A 19,395-nucleotide genomic window follows, 5' to 3' on the forward strand; every position below is an offset into this window, starting at 1 on the left:
GGGGAGAGATAGTTACTCATACAGGCAGAAGCCTGCTTTAGTAACAGACAGTATACCCCTTTAATATTATTAGGTATTTCATGCTGTGTGCATGCTTAAATTGTTCTAATTCTGTTCTAATAGTGGTTGTTTTAAACATTGCATAGATTGGCATTAGATCGCACATTTAAATTCACATAATAGTCTCCCTCACTGCGCTAACCCATAGGTATGGTAAAGTACCTTTGCTGTTTGCCCCAATAAGTTTACCTGGCTCTCAATATGCATCTTTATTACTAAAGTTGAATCCTGCAGCTCCAGTTTTACTACTGTCTTGGGTCACTTAATATTTATTACCTTTTCTTGGTTAGGACCACCATACTCAAACTTTGTAGCCCAAGTTAGTTACTTATGTGGCCGACTCTATACTATATAAATTTATTAAGGTATTCGCTATCATAAATGCTAGGCGCAGTGTTTGCTAGGTGCCATATATGCTAGGCTCTGTTTGTGCTAGGTATTAGGTGTGTCGGGTTCCGTGAGGGATGGGTGCTGCGTGTTCTAGGTGCTGTGTGTGCTAGGTGCTGCGGGTGCTAGGAGCTGTGTGTGCTAGGTGCTGTGGGTGCTAGGTGTTGCGTGTGCCAGGTACTGCGTGTAGTTCCTAAGCAGTCATCTTCTACAACTGACATTATCTAATAGTCTTGCCTCTTCTTTAAAACAAGCACTTACTCTTTTTGTCGACTTGTATCTTTGCAGCACCTGCTCCTCAATTTATGTGATCAAATTTATTTATATGTTTTAAGGCAACTTGTGCTGACTTTACTTTTTGGAGTACTAAATTTAATTCTATTCTATATGCCTCACCCCCCCCCCCCCCCATAGCTAGAGCCCACATCAGGGTTCAACCTAGGTGAATTATTTTCACCTCAAATCCTTGCAATCTACTTATGTTTCAATGTCTTGATAGCAATTGCAACCGGACCTGCGTGTCCGATCCTTTTGTTTGAACAGGGGTCCTGCGTGTCCCCAAGAGTAACTTTAATTCTAAAATCAAGATAAAATTCATTATAAATAAAAACCCACAAATAACTTCAGGTGAAATACAGAGCTCTCTGAAAACACGTGGTGTGGCTATTTCATGATGCACAATAAGGAGGCACTTGAAGAAAGATGGGCTGCATGTTCGAGTCGCCAGAAGAAAGCCATTACTATGCAAATGCCACAAAGTATCCCGCTTACAATACGCCAACAGCACAGAGACAAGCCTCAAACCTTCTGGCACAAAGTAATTTGAAGTGATGAAACCATTGAGCTTTTTGGCCACAACCATAAACACTACATTTGGAGAGTCAACAAGGCCTATGATGAAAGGTACACCATTCCTACTGTGAAACACTGAGGTGGATCGCTGATGTTTTGGGGATGTGTGAGCTACAAAGTCACAGGAAATTTGGTCAGAATTGATGGCAAGATGAATGCAGTATGTTATCACAAAATACTGGAGAAAATTTTGCATTCATCACCCCGGAAGCTGTGCATGGGAAGTACTTGGACATTCCAACATGACAATGATCCTAAACACAAGGCCAAGTCGACCTGTCATTGGCTACAGCAGAATAAAGTGAAGGTTCTGGAGTGGCCATCTCAGTCTCCTGACCGCAATATCATTAAACCACTCTGGGGGAGATCTTAAACGTGCAGTTCATGCAAGACAGCCCAAGAATTTACAGGAACTGGAGGCTTTTTGCCAGGAAGAATGGGCAGCTTTACCATCTGAGAAGATAAAGAGCCTCATCCACAAATACCACAAAAGACTTCAAGCTGTCATTGATGTTAAAGGGGGCAATACACTGTATTAAGAACTGGGATATGTACACTTTTGATCAGGGTCATTTGGGTAGTTTCTGTTGTCATAATGATTTAAAAAGAGTAAACACAGTTGATTGATAATAAATGGCTTCAGCCAAACACTAACCATGAGTGAAAGAAAAGTTTCTGTTATTCTCTGAAAAATGGCCAAGAAATCGTAAATTCTGTCAGGGTATGTAAACTTATGAGCACAACTGTAGTAATTGGCTCCTTATTTTTAAACTTCTGCCGGATTAGTGCACGTCGACGCATTCTCTTTCGCACGTCGGGTTATCGCTTGGCAACCACTAAAGTGCGAACAAACACTAACATGACGGACCAAAGAGAACGCACCACCGGGCGCTCTCTTTTTGCCGCACTTTAGGCTATATCAACTTTTTTTTGGAGTGCACAGTCTTTCTGCTTGGACTGAAAATGCTTAGTCTATGAGGGGGTATAGGTTCTCCTTTCTCAAGAGCTTCCTTAAAAGGGTTGTTTTTAGTGGTTATTGCTGTATTTGATATTATAAAAATCAATGTTAAAAGAATGTCTTAAGCTGTTCTTTCCAGGAGTGGCTTAAATCCTGGAATGCTGACATGGTGCCTAAATCTAGATTGTCTCTTTCCTTTCAAAGAGACAAGGGTCTGATTTAGATTCTATTATTTCTACTATTTTGGGGGGTAAAGGAGATTTTCTTTCTCAGGATAAGAAGTCTGAAGAAAAATTTAAAGCTCCTAATAGTTTTTGTTCATTTCTTTCAGAGCAAGGAACAAAAAACTGACTCCTCTCAGAAGCAAGGTCCCTCTGGTTCAGTCTGGAGACCTAATGCTAAATTGGATCAAGTTCAAACAGGGTAAGAAATCTGTTTCTGCCTCCAATACTGCATGAAGTCCTTTTTCAGAAGGCTTGGTTTCAATCTGTCCCAGATCTTTGGGTTCAAAATATTGTTTCTCAAGGATATCAGACTGGATTCAGAACAAGGCCTCCCAGAGGAAGGCTTTTTCTGTCTAATATTCCAAGAAATCCTGTAAAAGCTCAAGCTTTTCTTCAGTCTGTCTCAGATCTGGAAAATATGGGAGTGGTTGTTTCAGTTTCTTTGCTGGAACAGGGTATGGGATTTTATTAAAATCTCTTCATTATTCCAAAGAAGGAAGGTATTTTCAGACCAGTTCTGGATCTAAAGGCTCTGAACAAATTTGTAAGGATTCCATCTTTCAGAATGAAAACTATCAGAACTAATCCTGCCTTTTTTCAGCAAGGTCAGTGTATGTCAACAATAAATTTAAAGGATGCTGGCCTTAATGTTCCAATTCATAGAGAACATTACCAGTTTTGGAAGTTTGCATTTCTGGACAAGCATTTTCAGTTTGTTGCTCTACCATTTGGTCTGGCTACAGCTCCAAGAATACTTACAAAGTTTCTCGCCCTTTTGTCTATGATCAGAACTTAGGATATTGCAGTATTTCCTTACCTGGATGATATATCTTGGTTCAAGCTCTGTCTTTTCCTATAGCAGAATCTCACACTAACCAACCCTTGTTGTTTCTTCAATAGCAATGTTGGAGGATCAGTTTTCTAAAGAGTTCTTTGGTTCCTCAGACAAAGGTAACTTTTTGGGGTTTCAAAATAGACTCAGTATCCATGAGTCTTTCTCTAACAGAGCAGTTAAGGTTAAGATTGGTGTCGGCTTATCTAAACCTTCAGTCTCTCTATTTTCCTTCAGTGGCTCTGTGTACGGAAGGTTCTAGGTCTCATGATTGCAGCCTCAGATTCAATTCCATTTGCTTGATTTCACATGAGGCCTCTTCAGCTTTGTATGCTGCGTCAATGGTGCAGGGATTATTATCAGCTGTCCCAAAATATATTTTTGTATCCCAGTACAAGTCAGTCTCTACCTTGGTGGCAGGGTCATCAGTTTTATTCAGGGGGCTTCTTTTGCTCATCCTACCTGGACTGTGATTACTACAGATGCAAGTCTTTCAGGTTGGGGATCTGTTTAGGGGTCTCTGACAGCACAGAGGGTTTGGGATCCTTGGGAGGCAATGTTACTAATCAATGTTATGGAACTCTGTGCAATTTTCAGGGCCCTTCAAGTTTGGAGTCTGTTGCACAGGGAGTCTCATCTCTGTTTTTAGTCAGACAATGTCACAGCAGTAGCTTTAATCAACTATCAGGGGGGAACTCGCAGTTCCCTGGCAATGATGGTGTATCTTAGTTTCTCTACTGGCAGAAGCCAATTCTTATCTAGTTTCTGCAATTCACATTCTAGCAGTGAACGATTGGGAGGCAGACTTTCTCGGTTGTCACTCTTTACATCTAGGAGAGTGGTCTCTTCACCAGGATGTGTTCAATCAGATTGTGGCTCTTTTGTGTCTCCCAGAAATAGATCTGATGGCCTTTTGTTTGAATAATCTTCCCAGGTTTTTTTGCGAGATCCAGGGATCCTCAGGCAGAATTAGTGGATTCTCTAGTAGTTCATTGGTCATTTTAGCCTGCATATGTTTCCACCTCTAGTTCTTTTTCCCAGAGTAATTTCCAAGATAAGGCTAGAGAAGTCTTCTGTAATCCTGATTGCCCCAGCTTGAGCTTGACCTCTCAAGATTTGGTATGCGGATCAGATGTCCAGTTTCCCTCCTTGGCCTCTTCCTCTACGGTCAGACTTTCTGTCCCAAAGTCCTTTTTTCCATCCAGATCTTAAGTCTCTAAACTTGATGGTATGGAAATTGAACACTTAGTTCTGAGACATAGGGGTTTCTCTGATTCTGTGATTGAAACCTTGATTCAGGCTTGTCTGTTACTAGGAAAATTTCACAAGGTCTGGAAGGCCTTTATTTCTTGGGATATAAATCATGTTTTTCTTTCATGTAATTAGCAAGAGTCCATGAGCTAGTGACGTATGGGATATACATTCCTACCAGGAGGGGCAAAGTTTCCCAAACCTCAAAATGCCTATAAATACACCCCTCACCACACCCACAAATCAGATTTGCAAAGCAGCAACTTGGTCTTTGCATACTTTTACTAAATTCTACCATTTTTGATGTGTTTTCTTCTTCTGAAGCAGTTTTTGGTAGAAAAGTACTTCAGGCAGCTGTTTCAGTTTGATTCTTCTGCTTATAATTTCATTTTTTTTCATTATAAGATTTAAACTTTATTTTGGGTGTGGATTATTTTCAGCGGAATTGGCTGTCTTTATTTTATCCCTCCCTCTCTAGTGACTCTTGCGTGGAAGATCCACATCTTGGGTATTCATTATCCCATACGTCACTAGCTCATGGACTCTTGCTAATTACATGAAAGAAAACATAATTTATGTAAGAACTTACCTGATAAATTCATTTCTTTCATATTAGCAAGAGTCCATGAGGCCCACCCTTTTTTGTGGTGGTTATGATTTTTTTGCATAAAGCACAATTATTCCAATTCCTTCTTTTTTATGCTTTCGCACTTTTGTCTTATCACCCCACTTCTTGGCTATGCGTTAAACTGATTTGTGGGTGTGGTGAGGGGTGTATTTATAGGCATTTTGAGGTTTGGGAAACTTTGCCCCTCCTGGTAGGAATGTATATCCCATACGTCACTAGCTCATGGACTCTTGCTAATATGAAAGAAATGAGTTTATCAGGTAAGTTCTTACATAAATTATGTTTTCTGCAACATTGGTGTGTCCGGTCCACGGCGTCATCCATAACTTGTGGGAATATCTCTTCCCCAACAGGAAATGGCAAAGAGTACAGCAAAAGCTGTCCATATAGTCCCTCCTAGGCTCCGCCCACCCCAGTCATTCTCTTTGCCGTTGCACAGGCAACATCTCCACGGAGATGGTTAAGAGTATGTGGTGTTTAGTTGTAGTTTTTTATTCTACTATCAAGAGTTTGTTATTTTGAAATGGTGCTGGTATGTACTATTTACTCTGAAACAGAAAAAGATGAAGAGTTCTGTTTGTGAGAGGAATATGATTTTAGCAGCAGTAACTAAAATTGTTTGCTGTTTCCACATAGGACTGTTGAGATGAATTAACTTCAGTTGGGGGAAACAGCAGACTTTTCTGCTTAAGGTATGACTAGCCATATTTCTAACAAGACTGTGTAATGCTGGAAGGCTGTCATTTCCCCTCATGGGGAAAATGCCCAAATAAAGCAATCGATCTTGCCCATAAAAGTGTCTACCAGTTTTATAGCCCATATTAAGCCCTTTATTCTGTTTGAGACTAAGAAAAAGGCTAAGCCATTTTCTTAGTCTCAAACAGAATAAAGGGCTTAATATGGGCTATAAAACTGGTAGACACTTTTATGGGCAAGATCGATTGCTTTATTTGGGCATTTTATTTAGATTGAGGTTGAATTTCACATTTATAAACTTTGGGGAACGTTTTTTAACGTCAGGCACTGGTTTAGACACCTTTTCAGTCAGGAAGGGCCTTCACTGTAGTAGACTGAGCCTCATTTTCGCTCCATTACTGCGCAGTTACTTTTGAGAGCAGGACATGCAGCTGCATGTGTGTGGATCTGAAAGTAGTTGAAAAGGTTCCTAGAAGGCTTCATCTGGTATCGTATTCCCCCCTGGGTTTGGTAAAGTCGCAGCAAAGGCTGTAGCTGGGACTGTAGAGGGGTTAAACCTGTAACCGGCTCCGGTTTCTTCATTTTAAGGGTTAAAGCTCTGAAAATTTGGGTGCAATACTTTGAATGCTTTAAGACACTGTGGTGAAAATTTGGTAAAATTTGAACAATTCCTTCATTGTTTTTCACATATTCAGTAATAAAGTGTGCCCTGTTTAAAATTTAAAGAGACAGTAACGGTTTTAATAAAACGGTTTTTTGTACTTTATTGACAAGTTTAAGCCTGTTTAACATGTCTGTACCTTCAGATAAGCTATGTTCTGTATGTATGGAAGCCAATGTGTCTCCCCCTTCCAAATTGTGTGATAATTGTGCCACAGCGTCCAAACAAAGTAAGGACAGTACTGCCACAGATAGTAAGGTTGCCCAAGATGATTCATCAGATGAGGAGAGTAAAGATAGTTCTGCTTCATCTCACTCTGTGTCTACACCAGTCTTGCCCACGCAGGAGTCGCCTAGTACTTCTAGCGTGCCAATGCTTGTTACTATGCAACAATTGGCGACAGTAATGGATAAATCCATAGCTAATTTTTTATCCAAAATGCCTGAATTTCAGAGAAAGCGCGATTGCTCTGTTTTAAACACTGTAGAGCAGGAGGGCGCTGATGATAATTGTTCTGTCATTCCCTCACACCACTCTGAAGGGGCCATGAGGGAGGTTTTGTCAGATGGGGAAATTTCAGATTCAGGTAGAATTTCTCAACAGGCAGAACCTGATGTTGTGACATTTAAATTTAAATTAGAGCACCTCCGCGCACTGCTTAAGGAGGTTTTATCTACTCTGGATGATTGTGACAACCTGGTCATTCCAGAAAAATTGTGTAAGATGGACAAGTTCCTAGAGGTTCCGGTGCACCCCGACGCTTTTCCTATACCCAAGCGGGTGGCGGACATAGTGAACAAGGAGTGGGAGAAGCTCGGCATACCTTTTGTTCCCCCTCCTATATTTAAGAAATTATTTCCTATGGTCGACCCCAGAAAGGACTTATGGCAGACAGTCCCTAAGGTCGAGGGGGCAGTTTCTACATTAAACAAGCGCACTACTATTCCTATCGAGGATAATTGTGCTTTCAAAGATCCTATGGATAAAAAATTGGAGGGTTTGCTTAAAAAGATTTTTGTTCAGCAAGGTTACCTCCTACAACCCATTTCGTGCATTGTTCCTGTCACTACAGCAGCGTGGTTCTGGTTCGAGGAACTAGAAAAGTCGCTCCATAGAGAGACTCCGTATGAGGAGGTCATGGATAGAATACACGCACTTAAGTTGGCTAATTCCTTTATTTTAGATGCCGCTTTGCAGTTAGCTAGATTAGCGGCGAAAAATTCTGGGTTTGCAATTGTGGCGCGCAGAGCGCTCTGGCTAAAGTCTTGGTCAGCGGATGTATCTTCTAAGACAAAATTGCTTAATATCCCCTTCAAGGGTAAAACCCTTTTTGGACCAGAGTTGAAAGAGATTATCTCAGACATCACTGGGGGTAAGGGCCATGCCCTCCCACAAGATAGGCCCTTCAAGGCCAAGAATAAGTCTAATTTTCGTTCCTTTCGCAATTTCCGAAACGGACCGACATCCAACTCTGCAGCCTCTAGACAAGAGGGTAATGCTTCGCAGACCAAACCAGCTTGGAAACCGATGCAAGGCTGGAACAAGGGTAAACAGGCCAAGAAGCCTGCTGCATCTACCAAAACAGCATGAAGGAGCAGCCCCCGATCCGGGAACCGGATCTAGTAGGGGGCAGACTCTCTCTCTTCGCTCAGGCTTGGGCAAGAGATGTTCAGGATCCCTGGGCACTAGAAATAGTTTCTCAGGGTTATCTTCTGGAATTCAAGGAACTACCCCCAAGGGGAAGGTTCCACATGTCTCACTTATCTTTAAACCAAATAAAGAGACAGGCATTCTTACATTGTGTAGAAGACCTGTTAAAAATGGGAGTGATACACCCAGTTCCAATTGTGGAACAAGGTCTGGGTTTTTACTCAAATCTGTTTGTAGTTCCCAAAAAAAGAGGGAACCTTCAGACCAATTCTAGATTTAAAGATTCTAAACAAATTTCTCAAAGTACCATCATTCAAAATGGAAACTATCCGAACGATCTTACCCTCAATCCAGGAGGGTCAATTTATGACTACCGTGGATTTAAAGGATGCGTATCAACATATTCCTATCCACAAAGATCATCACCAGTTCCTAAGGTTCGCCTTTCTGGACAAACATTACCAGTTTGTGGCTCTCCCATTCGGACTAGCCATGGCTCCAAGGATTTTCACAAAGGTATTCGGAGCCCTTCTAGCGGTTCTAAGACCAAGGGGCATTGCAGTGGCATCTTACTTGGACGACATTCTGATACAAGCGTCTCTTTCAAAGACAAAGGCTCACACAGACATCGTTCTGGCCTTTCTCAGATCTCACGGCTGGAAGGTGAACATAGAAAAGAGTTCCCTGTCTCCGTCGACAAGAGTCCCCTTCTTGGGGACAATAATAGATTCGTTAGAAATGAAGATTTTCCTGACAGATGTTAGAAAGTTAAAGCTTCTAAACGCTTGTCAGGTTCTTCACTCTGTTCCTCGACCTTCCATAGCTCAGTGCATGGAAGTAGTAGGATTGATGGTTGCAGCAATGGACATAGTTCCTTTTGCGCGAATTCATCTAAGACCATTACAACTGTGCATGCTCAAACAGTGGAATGGGGACTATACAGACTTGTCTCCAGTGATCCAAGTAGATCAGGAGACCAGAGACTCACTACGTTGGTGGCTAACCCAGGATCATCTGTCCCAGGGAATGAGCTTCCGCAGACCAGAGTGGGTTATCGTCACGACCGACGCCAGTCTAGTGGGCTGGGGCGCGGTCTGGGACTCCCTGAAGGCTCAGGGTCTATGGTCTCGGGAGGAATCTCTTCTCCCGATAAACATTCTGGAACTGAGAGCGATATTCAATACTTTCAAAGCTTGGCCTCAGCTAGCAAAGGCCAGATTCATAAGATTCCAATCAGACAACATGACGACAGTTGCTTACATCAACCATCAGGGGGGAACAAGGAGTTCCCTGGCGATGAGAGAAGTGACCAAGATCATAAAATGGGCGGAGGATCACTCCTGCCACCTATCTGCGATCCACATCCCAGGAGTGGAAAACTGGGAGGCGGATTATCTGAGTCGTCAGACATTCCACCCGGGGGAGTGGGAACTCCACCCGGAGATATTTGCCCAGTTGACACAATTATGGGGCATTCCAGACATGGATCTGATGGCGTCTCGTCAGAACTTCAAAGTTCCTTGCTACGGATCCAGATCCAGGGATCCCAGGGCGACTCTAGTGGATGCATTAGTAGCGCCTTGGACCTTCAATCATCCGATTGGCTTATGAGACTGCCGAACGGCAGCCTCCTGAAAGAGTCACAGCTCACTCTACTAGGGCTGTAGCTTCCACATGGGCCTTCAAGAATGAGGCTTCTGTTGATCAGATATGCAAGGCAGCGACTTGGTCTTCCCTGCACACTTTTGCCAAATTCTACAAATTTGATACTTTTGCTTCTTCGGAGGCTATTTTTGGGAGAAAGGTTTTGCAAGCCGTGGTGCCTTCCGTTTAGGTAACCTGATTGGCTCCCTCCCTTCATCCGTGTCCTAAAGCTTTGGTATTGGTTCCCACAAGTTATGGATGACGCCGTGGACCGGACACACCAATGTTGGAGAAAACAGAATTTATGCTTACCTGATAAATTACTTTCTCCAACGGTGTGTCCAGTCCACGGCCCGTCCTGGTTTTTTTAATCAGGTTTGATAAATGTATTTCTTTAACTACAGTCACCACGGCACCCTATAGTTTCTCCTGTTTTTTCTCCTGTCCGTCGGTCGAATGACTGGGGTGGGCGGAGCCTAGGAGGGACTATATGGACAGCTTTTGCTGTACTCTTTGCCATTTCCTGTTGGGGAAGAGATATTCCCACAAGTTATGGATGACGCCGTGGACCGGACACACCGTTGGAGAAAGTAATTTATCAGGTAAGCATAAATTCTGTTTTTTCTGTCATTCTTTCAGGATTCATAGGATTTTGCAGTTTTTTGCAGGATGGTCTAGATAAGGTCCTATCTGTCAGTTCCCTGAAAGGGCAGATTTCAACTCTTTCAGTTTTGTTCCACAGAAAGATTGCTAATCTTCCTGATGTTCATTGTTTTGTTCAGGCTTTGTTCTGTTTTCAAGCCTTTTTCTCCACCATGGAATCCTAACCTAGTCCTAAGGGTTTTGGAGGCTCCTCCTTTTGAACCTATGCATAAATTGGACCTTAAACTACTTTCTTGGAAAGTATGGTTTCTTTTGGCTATTTTTTCTACTAGTAGAGTTTGATTTGTCTGTTCTTTCTTGGAAGCCTTCTTATCTGATTCTTCATCAGGATAAGACTGTTTTATGGATGTCATTTAATTGTTTGCCTAAGTTTGTTTCTTCAGATAACATTCACGGAGAGATTGTTGTTCCTTGTCCTAATCCTAAGAATGCTGAAAGATCTTTGCATTCTCTGGATGATGTTAAGGCATATAAATATTATGTTGATGCTACAAAGGATGTTAGACAAACTTCTAGTTTGTTAATTCTTTTTTCTGGCCCTAGGAAAGGTCAGAACGCCTCTACTTCTTTAGCCTCTTGGTTAAAACTTTTGATTCACAGAACTTATTTCGAGGCAGGTCAGCCTCCGCCACAGCGGATTACTGCTCATTCTACTAGGTCAGTTGCCACTTCTTGTGCTTTCAGGAATGAGACTTCAGTTGATCAAATTTGCAAGGCAGCTACTTGGTCTTCTTTGCATACCTTTACTAACTTCTACCATTTTTGAGATTTATCCATCTTCTACCTTTGGTAGAAAGGTACTTCGGGCAGTTGTCTGTTTGATTTCTTAGTTTTTTTACTTATTTTAAGCTTGGGTATTAGAACCAAGAGTAAGGATCTATGAAAGAAAACATCATTTATGCTTACTTGATAGATTAATTTCTTTTATTTTGGTGAGAGTCCACACAAGCCCCCCCCCCCCCACCACCACCACCACCACCACCACCCTTGTTTTTTCCTGGGGTTAGTTTTTACTTCAGCACATTTTTTTTTATTTTTTTTTATTTTTATTCTTTTTCTTTTTTTTCTTTTTTTTTTTTTTTGCTCATTCCTTTTTCTCACTTCACTTGTTTGGCTATGCGTTAGACTGAGGTATGTGTGAGTTGGGAGGGTTTTATAGGGCTCTTGGGGTTTGGGAATATTTGCCTCCTAGTGGTAGAGAAGTTTAATTCCCAAGATTAAGTATCGTGGACTCTCACCACCATGAGAGAAATTAATTTATAGGATAAGCATAGATTGTTTTTGAGCTTTGAGAAATGGTTCTGGTTCAAAAGACTTGATAACACTTCTGTATCTATGTTCTGTTCATATTTATTTGGATACTATGAACAGTGGTGGTTTTTATGAACTCCTTGGTGTGTTTAGCTGTCTTACTATTCAAGAAACTGCAAATGCATTTAGCTGGATGGAAATCTATGTTGGGGAGAGCACTGCAGTTTTTTTTTTTTTTTTTCTTCAGGCAGTGGTCTCCTCTTGAGAATATTAATTTAGTTTTCTTCTTATCGGGGTGAGTCAACAGCTGCATTCATTAATTTTGGGAATTCAGAACACGGCCACCAGGATGAGGCAAAGACACCCCAGCGAAAGGCTTAAATACCTCCCCCACTTCCCTTATCCCCCAGTCATTCTTTGCCTTACGTCACAGGAGGTTGGCAGAAAAGTGTCAGAAGATGAAGATGGTCTCTTATGGAGGGTAGTACTCTTCGAAATGGGACTAGAGTTTTAAAGGGACACTAAACCAATAAAAAAATCTTTCATGGTTCAGATAGAGCATGCAATTTTAAGCATCTTTCTAATTTACTCCTTTTATCAATTTTTCTTCGTTCTCTTGCTATCTTTATTTAAAAAGCAGGAAGGTGATGCATAGGAGCTGGCCCATTTTTGGTTGAGAACCTGGGTTATGCTTACTTATTGGTGGGTAAATGTAAGCTTCAAATAAGCAAGCGCTATCCATGGTGCTGAATCTAAAATGGGCTGGCTGCTAAGATTTACATTCCTGCTTTTAAAATAAAGATAGCAAGAGAACGAAGAAAAATGGATAATAGGAGTAAATTAGAAAGTTGCTTAAAATTGCATGCTCTATCTGAATCATGAAAGAAAATATGTGGGTTCAGTGTCCCTTTAAGTAATCCTGTCAGCCTCTCAGTGAAAGCATGGATGAAGGTTAGAGTCTGGAGATGCAGGGAGAGTCTTTCTGCGAAACCATCTCGACTCATGTTAACAGCTCCTAGGCATTCAGCGTTGACGAGTTTCGCTGCCTACCTTTATTCACTCAAGTCCATGTCAGAAGCGAGGCTACTATCTGTTACACTTAAAGGGCCATGTTCCTGTTCCACGGCGTAGATTCCGGTAAGATCGTTTCATTTTATTTTGATATGTGAATGTAATGTTAACGAAAGAAGTCAGGGTCCCAGTGGGGCTCATTTATCTTATGGAATCAAGGGTTAATATTTCCTGAGTTTTTGACCATAATTGCAATCTCCAAGTTATGGAGGATTCTGATTTTTTAGAGACGGATATCTCCTGTTCGGAGTATACGTCTTGCGAAGAGTATGAAATGGCCCAGGTTATCCATGCCCATCAGTTATGTTCCGATTGCCGTTCCAGAGTACTCTCTTCCCCCGAATCAGGGAGCTTAGAGTGCGTTAAGCCATCCGCCCCCGAGGATTCCATGTCCTGTGTGGCAGTGCCCCAAAACCTTCTTTTGCTACGCAAGCAGGTGTCCCTATGGCCGTTACTCCTCTGGAAGGCAACTTGTTTCCCCCAGAGGTTACAGCACGGTTCCGCATGGCCATATCTATGGCGCTGGCACATTTATATCTCCCAAGTGAAGTGTTTTTAAGATACTGTCTGTGTTCTGTTAACCAGGGTCCGTCGAGCGTGAGATCACCTGATTCAGTTCGGCCTTCTCGGCAAGCGATGGCCTCTGAGGCTTCAGGGGCCCCACCCTCGGGCCAGGGTCGTCCATCGATCCAGCGGGGGATCATTTTGCCTTCTGTTATAGACTAGCGTGTCTTCGTGTTCTACTAAGGCATGTTTTGGCGGTGCTGGAGGATCCCAGTCCTAGTGGGCCGAGGGATCCTCGGTCTTCTGTGCCGGGTGGCAAATTGGGTTAGACGTATGGGGATAAAGCCAATCTCCTTTTAGTCTCCGTTTTTCGTTTCTTTTAAGTATCTGTTCCAGTTCTGAGCTTCGGAGAGTGGGGCCTCTGATCGGCTGGTCCTGTTAGCGTGTCCATTCTCCTTGGATGTTCACCCACGGGTGCTGCCTTCTTTTTATTTGATCCGGTTAGGATGTTTTTGATTTGTTTTAAGAAGCTCATGTATGTTATAATTTTCCGTTTTGGGAAAGTTTCTTCTCTGGAACTGATACTTGCGATTTTGTGGTCGCATGGGCACTTCCTCGGAAGTTGTGCACTACTATTTAAGACATAGTTATGTTTATAGTTGTTATCGATCCCTTCGGGGGTTTAGATTTTTCTTGGACAGTTCCGGAGTGTTCTTGTACCAATCGGTCGGGCGCTAGCTGCTGTTACTTACGGTTAATGTCACCCACGGTGCCGGTGTGCTAGTTATCCTGTGGGGTGCTGGATTGTTCACTTTGTCCTATTGTTGAAGGGGTTCCGGGCTTGGATCCTGCTAAGGCTTCATTGTGTATTCTGGAGGTCCTTTGGCCTCGGAACCAAAGTTCTCCATTCCCTTACAGTTTGGATGGCCTCTGGGTGTCTGGGGTACCAGATTGGATGGCGATTTTCGTTTTCACTCTTGGTATCTTCTGGATGTCTGTTTCTTGTGGTCTAGTCACAGTACCTCTCGTAGGTTGCTGGGGCTGCTTTTTTCCCTTCTTGGGTGGTCGGGTCATCTGTGTTTGGAGGTTTGGGTATGTCCTTATTCCTTCCTTTTCAGTATCTCTCTCTCTCATAATGGGAGCGCCGGGGTTTGGGTTATTCCTGTTTTTTCTCCGGCATTTTCCCCTGGTCAGCTTGTCTGCCAGGAGTTGTGAGGCTCTCATCGTTATTCTTTGTGTGGTACAGGGATTTCTGGGAGGCTGATTCTGTAAGGTTCTTTGGAGATTGTCGTCTTCTCAATCTAAGGCTTGTTTGGAGCCTGTCCCTTGTAATCCCGGTGGTCTTTAGACTCTAGGGTGTTGCCCTTCGACCCTCTAGGAGATCTAGCTCTTTAAGGGCTTGCAAGCAGAGGGTCTTGGGTTCTGACCCACCTCAGGGTGCTGGTTCCCGTTTTCTTTGGCCTGTTAAGATGTTTTCTATAGGATCTTTGGTCTGAGTCTATTGCGAGTGGCCAATGTCCAAGGACATTGGAATGTGGGAAGTACTGCCCAGGGTGCACTCCTCCGTATGAGGCAACTTGATGGTTCCTCAGCGGGTTAGAACATTCGCCCGGTCCTGGTTTCTGGGGGTTTGGCTTATGGCCATGTCTCTTGTCTGAGATTTCAGGGGCCGGATTCTGGATTCGGTCCTGAGCGGTTCAGTTTCAACCCTTAGGGTTTGGAACATCCGCTAGTCCCTTCAGGGGGGTCGGTTTTGTCTCTCAGGAGAGATTTGGTACTGCCTGACGGTTAGTTTTGCTCTCTCTGACGCGATCCTACAGTTGTCGTCAGGGGCAGCTATTGCACCTTGATGTGGGCTTGTGGTTGTTTGTATCAACTAAGCTGGCGGTAGTGTTCGAATGGTCTTTTCTCACTTGGTATGGTTTTTACCGTTTCTCTACATCCTCTTCTCCATGCCTATGGCTGGGGATGCAGTGCCTTTGCGTTTGCCCTCCTTTAGGGAGGTTTTGTAATTATCACAGTATCCACTGAGGCCCCGACGGTCCTTATCTACTAGTTTCCGAGTGGTTCTTCCCCTCCATGCGGGCACAAGGTCATGGGGCTGGGTTCTCGGTGTCCATCCCTCCACTGGTTGCATTTGCTGCTGGTGTTGGATGCTCTTCTAGGGTCCAGATTTTTTCCTGGACGGGAGTTTTTGCCAATATTTTTCGGCATTTCTCTGTGGGATGGTGTTCCACAATGGCTTAGGGTCAGCTTTGCTGTCTTGAGGCTGGAGCCCGCGAGTTCTTGTTCAGAGGTGGCTCTGTGTTCTCACAGAGAACCTTCTTTATCTGCTTAGGCAGTTTTTTTTTTCTCTCAATCCTTGTCTGCAGGCACCGAATTTTTTTCGATCCTGATATGGTTTTCTTACCAAGGTTTGTCTAGTTTTGCGGTTGTGTCGGCTAGACTTTGATAAAGTGGGGAGCTTGCGGCTTCCTTGGAGCACAGTAAGTTATATGGTGCTGTGTCATGGATCTGGGGGTTGGATCTTTGTTCTTCCCCGTGATCACTCTTTCATGGGTGTGGAGTTACTCTCTGGTCCTTTTCCTTCTAGGGAGTTCATTTCCTTGGGCGCTGGTCTTGTAGCAACCTTGGGTTCGCTTTTGTCATTTTGATGGGTTTTTCTTACCCTAGTTGGTGGTCCTTTGGATCTCTTATTGGGTCCTCTATTCTCCCCCTCAGGGGTAGATGGAGGTTCTCTTCCTTCGGGTAGGGGGTATGTTTTGTTGGAGCCAGAGAGCCTGCGGGGTTTGGCTCCTCGAAGGCATGTGCTCAGTGGAATTTAGAGATTCTGAGGGGTCTCTAGCACGGCTTTGAAGGTTGTTTAACTGATGGGCCGTTACTTAGTCCTTTCTGGTTTTTACCCCTTGTTTTCTAGTGATTGTTTTATCGGGTTGTTGGGTAATTTCAGGCTGTGGTGCCCTTCGAAGGGGCCGCCTTCTGTACCCGCCCTTTGTTTGCATTTAGTGTCCTCTATAGCTTGGGTATTGTTTTCCCAAAAGTAATTAATGCAGCTTTGGGCTCTTCCAGTTTATGAAAAAAAACTTAAATTATGCTTACCTGATAATTTTTCTTTTCTTCTGACAGGAAGAGTCCACAGCGCCCCACCCGCGTCTTATCTATGCGGCGGCCGTATTTTTTTTGTTCTTCCGGCACCTTTTTCACCCTGATATTTCTCATACTGTTCCTGTTCCCTTGGCAGAATGACTGGGGGATGAGGGAAGTGAGGGAGGTATTTAAGCCTTTAGCTGGGGTGTCTTTGCCTCCTCCTGGTGGCCAGGTTCTGAACTCCCAAAAGTAATGAATGCAGCTGTGGACTCCTCCCGTCAGAAGAAAAGAAAATTATCAGGTAAGCATAATTTAAGGTTTTTGTTTTTTTTTGGATAATGTATCAGAAATAAGGATTTCCTTAAAGTGGTGACCATTTAGGGACTGATATAAATAAGCTTTTGTACTTATGAAGCCATTGCCGTTTAGCATATTCTAGAGCTAGGGTCCTGGATCATGCATGATCCATTCTAAAGTTTAATAAGGAGTAATAATGTGTTTGTTTTTGTGTGTGTGTTTTTCTTTACTACTTAATTAAACACTTCAATTTTATTTTGAGTGATTTTGGTTCATACTACTATGTTTCTGTGGTGGTCACTGTTGCCATGGCAATCACCAAATAGCCACCTGAGCCCAGGGAAGCTTCCTTGAAAAGGGGGCCTCTTATTTTTTTCAAAAGAACTTCCCCATCTAGTTTAAACTACTTGGGTCCCTTTCATTTGGTAGAGTAAATGTCCTTGTTGTTCTTGGAATATTTTGGTTCCTTCATTCTTTTATTCCATTTAGGCACATGCAGTTTTCTGGGCCTGTCATCTTGAGTCCTCAGTGGAAGGTTTATGCAAGGCACCCACATGAATATTTTCACTAGACCTATCAGGCTGTGTGCGTTTATATATAAACATTTGTTTCAAAACAATGCTCCTTAAGGCCTTGGAGGAGGTTTTCTGTCAATGCCTGCCTTTATATGATTCTACTTTTATACTTTCTAAAAAAAGCAATTCCTTCACACTCAAACTAGTATCATATGAAGGCCACCTTGATAGGTATAAATCTATTTATGTAAGTGACCTTTCATATTTTTGGCATATTACATTTTTATATTTAAGTAGTCTGAGTAAAATTCAAAATTTTAAGCATAAGGGATTCACAAAGAAACAACTGACAAGTGCAGTAGTTATTTTGATAAGCATGTCCTGCAGCTTAACTTTTTTTTTTTTTTTTCTTCTCTTCTTACAGGGACCGAGCTAACTTTTAACTACAATCTGGAGTGCCTAGGAAATGGGAAGACTGTTTGTCAGTGTGGAGCTCCCAACTGTAGTGGCTTCCTCGGAGTGAGACCCAAAGTGTGTGATTTTACTTTTATTAAACAGAGAAATATGCCTGACGATAGGGCTGTATAATATCAATAGCTTAGGTAAACGGGAACCAAGATCTAAAGGTCCATATACTGTACATTAGTTTCACTGTTCTAAATCACATAAACCTAGTGTGGTTCATTAAATTATGTACTCGTCAGATCACAAAGTACTTACAAAAAAAAAATATATATAACACAAGTAAATAAAAAATAAAAAGCTAAATATAGTAAATAATTTTAATACCTAAAATCTGAGGGGAAAAAATGAATTTTGAAAATGATCTTTTACTGTATAATGAGAAATCAGGATTTCAACTTAAACTTTGGCTTCACTTCTATATGACATAGCTAAACCTATAATGTATATATAAATATGTTGCTATTACATTTTAAAACTGTGATACGCATAAAACTTTAACAAACAGTGTACTAAAAAAGGCTTCAGAGAAGAAGGGCTGATACAGTAAAAAAAGAAAATTTATTGTAACAGTTTAACAATCAGGTACGTGGCAGGCAAACATCCTGACTATTTTCATGCTCTCAGGAGCACTTAATCATAGGACATAAAACTTTGTACAAGGGGTATAGTTCAATCTGAAATAATCCTCCTTAAAAGTTAAAGGGGCATTACTTAAATGTACACTATACTGTAAAATTATTTTCACCTTAAAGGGACATTAAACTGCGTTTTCTCTCAGCCTGTGACAGAAGCAGTGCACAATCACAGATCAGTGATATTGGCCACTTTTTTACACCTGTATAATGTGTTTCAAGTTAGGGTGATGATACAAAGCAGTAGCTGTACATTTTTGCAGCTGCTGCATTGCTATATATTGTTGAGCGCTTTTTAAATATATTTTGTGTCACTGTAAAACTGTGTATAAAATGCTAACATGTAAAGATCACATGATGTATCATGCACAGTAACTCCAAGCAAATTATACCTCAGGCTCCAAGATGGTGGTGCCCAATATAAAGAGACGGAGCCTCAATATCTGGCACATTTTAAGCTATTAAAAAAGGAGAACTGACTTGAAAAGAGCGGCAGGAGCAGAATGAAAATGCAATAATATAATGAGTAATTACTATTCATTTATAGGTGTGCACAGCAGTTTAATATCCTTTTTAATGTGTTATACAAGCTGTGGAGAAATAATTGTATTGGAAAATGCTATTTTAAGTTTATTCTTGCAATTGAAATGGCTGCTTCTGTGAGATTTCTGTTGGTTCTTACCAAAAGCAGTAAGAACCACAATGCCTATTTCTTTCATGTAATTGGCAAGAGTCCATGAGCTAGTGACGTATGGGATATACAATCCTACCAGGAGGGGCAAAGTTTTCCAAACCTCAAAATGCCTATAAATACACCCCTCACCACACCCACAATTCAGTTTTACAAACTTTGCCTCCTATGGAGGTGGTGAAGCAAGTTTGTGCTAAGATTTCTACGTTGACTCAGCATTTTGAAGCCCGATTCCTCTGAGTACAGCGAATGTCGGAGAGATGTGAAGGAAGTATCACCTATTGAATGCAATGATTTCCCTAACGGGGGTCTATTTCATAGGTCGGTTGTAGAGATTCATCTCCTACCTCCCTTTTCAGATCGACGATATACTCTC

The 19,395-nt window shown here is 42.1% G+C and overlaps 1 protein-coding gene across 1 annotated transcript in view; it reads left to right on the top strand.

Annotated features, from left to right (window-relative positions):
- NSD1 (nuclear receptor binding SET domain protein 1) overlaps positions 1-19,395 on the top strand; it is a 679,701-nt gene that overhangs the window by 612,385 nt on the left and 47,921 nt on the right. The window contains 1 exon segment of the mRNA XM_053719266.1: positions 17,656-17,762. Coding sequence (XP_053575241.1) covers positions 17,656-17,762 — 107 coding nt within the window.

The sequence above is a fragment of the Bombina bombina genome, chromosome 6 (genome assembly GCF_027579735.1).
Source record: "Bombina bombina isolate aBomBom1 chromosome 6, aBomBom1.pri, whole genome shotgun sequence".
NCBI lineage: Eukaryota > Metazoa > Chordata > Amphibia > Anura > Bombinatoridae > Bombina > Bombina bombina.